The following is a 3,766-nucleotide window of genomic DNA, read 5'->3' on the forward strand; positions in this document are numbered from 1 at the left end:
TTTAAAAAAAAAAAAAAAAAAAAAAAAAAAAAAAAAGATGGGTGGCATTAGCTCTCTGGGGAACTCTTTCACTGCCCAAGAAGTAAACACCTAACTTGCTGATGGCAACTGGAGCTCTGCTTAGGAGCTTACAGAAGAGGCTAATATATTCCCAAGGGACATCAAACTAAAATATAACTAATGAAACAGATGATGTAACACTGGAAACTAAAAACCATACTTGTAGCAAGGAAGTAAGCAAAGTACTGAGTGGAAAGAAGGCTGAGTGGGGAGTGAAACAGCAGGAGGAGCTGAGAGGCCAGGGGAACCAGGGGTTCTGGTCTCCAGGAGACAGCAATTTAATATACAGCTGGAAAAAAACCTCTAAGTTGTTAGAACCTATGTGAAAACAGATCACAAGTCTAGCTAACACATATTGTTTGTTTTGACTAGCTGCTCACCAAGCTTCTTGGATACCCAGAAGGAATTAAAAAAAAAAAAAAAAGAAGGCAGTCCCAGATTATCAACCAGTGTTTATATAATTCGGGGCAAAAGACAACACCCTGCATCTAAAACTAAGCTATTATATATATCTCGGTAGTATCAACTGTCCAGCCCAGTTAAGCTATGTGGAGGAATGAAACTGATTTATCCAGCTACTGATTAAGAACACAACCCTGGACCTGTAATGACCCAATGACATCAACATTCCATAGTCTGAAACAATTAACAAGTCTCTCTAAACTATTTCTGCAAGTTTCTATTTACAACAGTACTATTTTGGGCTTACTACTGTAGGCTTCAATTCACCTGAACCTCAATCCTTCACACATATTCTCCCCATAAGTATAGTGAGCCATATTTCAAAGCCAAAAACATCTTCCAAACCAATAAGCTACAAAACATTTATGGCCCAAACTTTATGAAGTAGCTCCACCTCATTTCACAGTATATCACTCCCAACTCCCAGGGCTTCCTGAATAATCACTTAATACCATTTCTGACTTTCAGCACCCCAATGAGATTAAACCATAACACATTTTTTTTTTTTTAATTTTAAGGTCCAAACCAATGACTTCATGAAATCATTTTATTTTACATCATGTGCTACCTCTTCCCAACTCTTAAATGAGCAAGCCAACCTTAGTCACAGATCCAGAAATTTTTTTTTTCAAATTTCAAAGCACTATTGATAACATTTTAAAATGTGTATTTGTCACTTAAAACAAACATATTCAGCAAATAAGAGCTCTCAGAGATACAAGACCTTGCACCAGGCTTAACAGTAGAGAAAGATGTAAAACATGACCTCCTACATCCAAAGAACTCAGTCAGCTATTCTTACCATTTTCCAAGTATTTGTCCCTGCACTTCCCCTAAATAGCCTCCCATGCTTCCCAATAAATAAACTTCTGTTCCTGAGAGACTCACTAGACAAACTCTAAAGAAGTCATTCTGGAAATACTGTTTCAAGGGCGTGACTGAAATTATACTACAAAGAACACAAAACTTCCAGTCACCAAAGCAGTGCCAGGAGCTTCTTTCCAGCCCTAGCACCCTAGAAAAAAAAGCATTTCTTAGGAAATAAAGAGTATCATAATCCTCCTCACATCCATGCTTGAAATGCACTTGGAGGTGGGCTATCAGAGTCTTATACTAAAACAAACTCTAAGGAATTACTCAAAGTAATTTCTTGGTACTTTTACCCTGGCATAGGAAAGGAGGCCTCTAAACTTCAACTATGCTGCTTTCCAGCATGTAGTCAAATCATTTCTCACAGCCTCATTTTACAATCTGTAAAATGGGAGCAGACACATCTTTGCTTCAGATGAAAAATGGGATAAAGCTAAATTAGACACAGTCCCCACTTCACAGAACTTAGTCTTGTGTTTGAGCCATGTACATACATAGGTTACTGCACTTCTATGACAGAAATAAGCACTTGCAAGGGACTCCTAGTCTCATCCGCTGGAAGATGAATCAGGAAAGGCTTCCAGGAAGAACTACTGACTAAATGTTGAGGTCTAAAGGAAGATAACAAAGAATAAATAAATAAATAAAGGAAACTAACAGAAAAGAAAAGGGGGGGGGGGGAATGGGAAAAGATTCTTCCAATCAGAAGACCTATGCAAGGCTAGCAGGTAAAAACGAAGTTGTCTTAAAGGAATCAAACCGCTCCCCTGTGATGGAAGGAGAGTAACTCAAAGTGAGTACCCAGGGGCTGGGGATGTCGCTCAAGAGGTAGAGCGCTCGCCTGGCATGCATGTGGCCCGGGTTTGATCCTCAGCACCACATACAAACAAAGATGTTGTGTCCACTGAAAAAACTAAAAAAAAATAAATAAATATTAAAAAAAAAAAAAAAAAAACAAAGTGAGTACCCAAAGTGAGAGCTGGCAAGAACACAAAAGCAAGATCCAGAAACGCTACCTCCAACCCATTAGGGAATCTGGGCTTTATTCTGCTGCCACTGGACATTTGTTGATTGGAAACGTGGTGGGGCAGTCACGTTTGCATTTTACACGGATGACTGAAGTCCGGAGTGAGTACACAGTATAGCACTGGCTTCTTCCATTCCTCAGTGTAGACCAAAGGCACCTGTTAAACTCCTGAGCAACTCTACACTTCCACTTACCAGCTATGACCCTATCCAATATCTGCTTCCTTCGTGAGTAGGTGGAATACCATGATGGTGCTGCACCCATACTGTGCTGGCGCTTACTAGCCGCATTAAATTTAAAAAAAAAAAAAAAAGGAATGAACGAGTTAGGCTGCTACAGAGGCCTCAAAGAAGTTGTGGTTCTCAAGATACTGGTGGAAGAGATGGGGGAAAAGGGAACGGACAGACATATCTTGGCGACTACGACTAAACGTGACCAATAAGGAATAAAACTCGGGTTTGGAGTCTGAGCGATCCTGTGGATGGTGGCTCCCTTCACTGGGCCGGAGCCTTCCAGAGGCGCAGGTGGGAGGGGAGAGAGTCTGGACGGCCCACGCCTTGATCCCCAGAAGGACGGAAATCCATACCGTGTCCCCACCCCATTTACTACCCCACATCGACACCCAGGCCTTCCTGAGCCTCGGCTCCACTCAAAGGGCCGCGACAGTGACCCCGTTCCTCGCAGCTCGGGCCTCAGCCGCCTCCCACTCCCGCGGCCCGCGGCCTCCACCAGCTTCCACCCTCGCCTGGCGCCGGGCGACTTACGCTTGCGGGCCTCCGACACCTTCTCTGCGGCCCGCTTCTCCGCCTGCAGCAGCTGCTGGATCCCCTGCGACTGGCTGGCCATGGCTGCGGCGACTCAGAGGGCCAGGCAAACGGCCTAACTAACGCCACGGCCCCCGGCTCAGCTGACCCACCGCCCAAGCTCTGCGCCTGCGCCTTGAGACGGCGCCCCCACCCCGTCGTCACGTGACCCCAGCAGCGTCGCCTCAGCTGACGGTTTGGAAGTCTTGGGCTCACGCAGGGTGGGGCGGGGAGGAGGAGCCTAAATGGAGCGCCGCAACTGCGCCTGCGCGGTGAGGGCTGTCTTCCGAGGTCCGGGCCCATCGATCGCCAAATCCTGTCAGGAGGTCCTTGTAGTCTCTCTGCTCTATTGTGATTGCTCTATTCCCTTACTAGTATGCCCACATTAAAGTTCATAGCCAAAGAATATCACTTTTTCCTACTTCCCACACTGCTCTACTGCCGGTCTACTCTCTGCCTTTCTGGAAATTTCCTACAGTCTATTTAGGAGCACTTTAGGAAAATTCTTGCTAGTTTTGGGGAAGGAGTCCCGGGGTGAAGTAGG

The 3,766-nt window shown here is 45.0% G+C and overlaps 1 protein-coding gene across 1 annotated transcript in view; it reads right to left on the reverse strand.

Annotated features, from left to right (window-relative positions):
* The window catches only part of Atp6v1g1 (ATPase H+ transporting V1 subunit G1), a 6,638-nt gene extending 3,255 nt beyond the window's left edge, over nucleotides 1-3,383 (reverse strand). Inside the window, exons 1-2 of the mRNA XM_048783104.1 lie at nucleotides 2,754-3,383; nucleotides 1,411-1,471 (exon numbers count right to left, since the gene is read on the reverse strand). Of these exons, the coding sequence (XP_048639061.1) occupies nucleotides 1,411-1,471; nucleotides 2,754-3,265 (573 nt within the window). The 5' untranslated portion in view covers nucleotides 3,266-3,383. The remainder of the gene's footprint in view (nucleotides 1-1,410; nucleotides 1,472-2,753) is intronic.
* Nucleotides 3,384-3,766: the final 383 nt, after the last annotated feature.

This window comes from Marmota marmota, unplaced genomic scaffold, assembly GCF_001458135.2.
Source record: "Marmota marmota marmota unplaced genomic scaffold, marMar, whole genome shotgun sequence".
Taxonomy (NCBI): domain Eukaryota; kingdom Metazoa; phylum Chordata; class Mammalia; order Rodentia; family Sciuridae; genus Marmota; species Marmota marmota.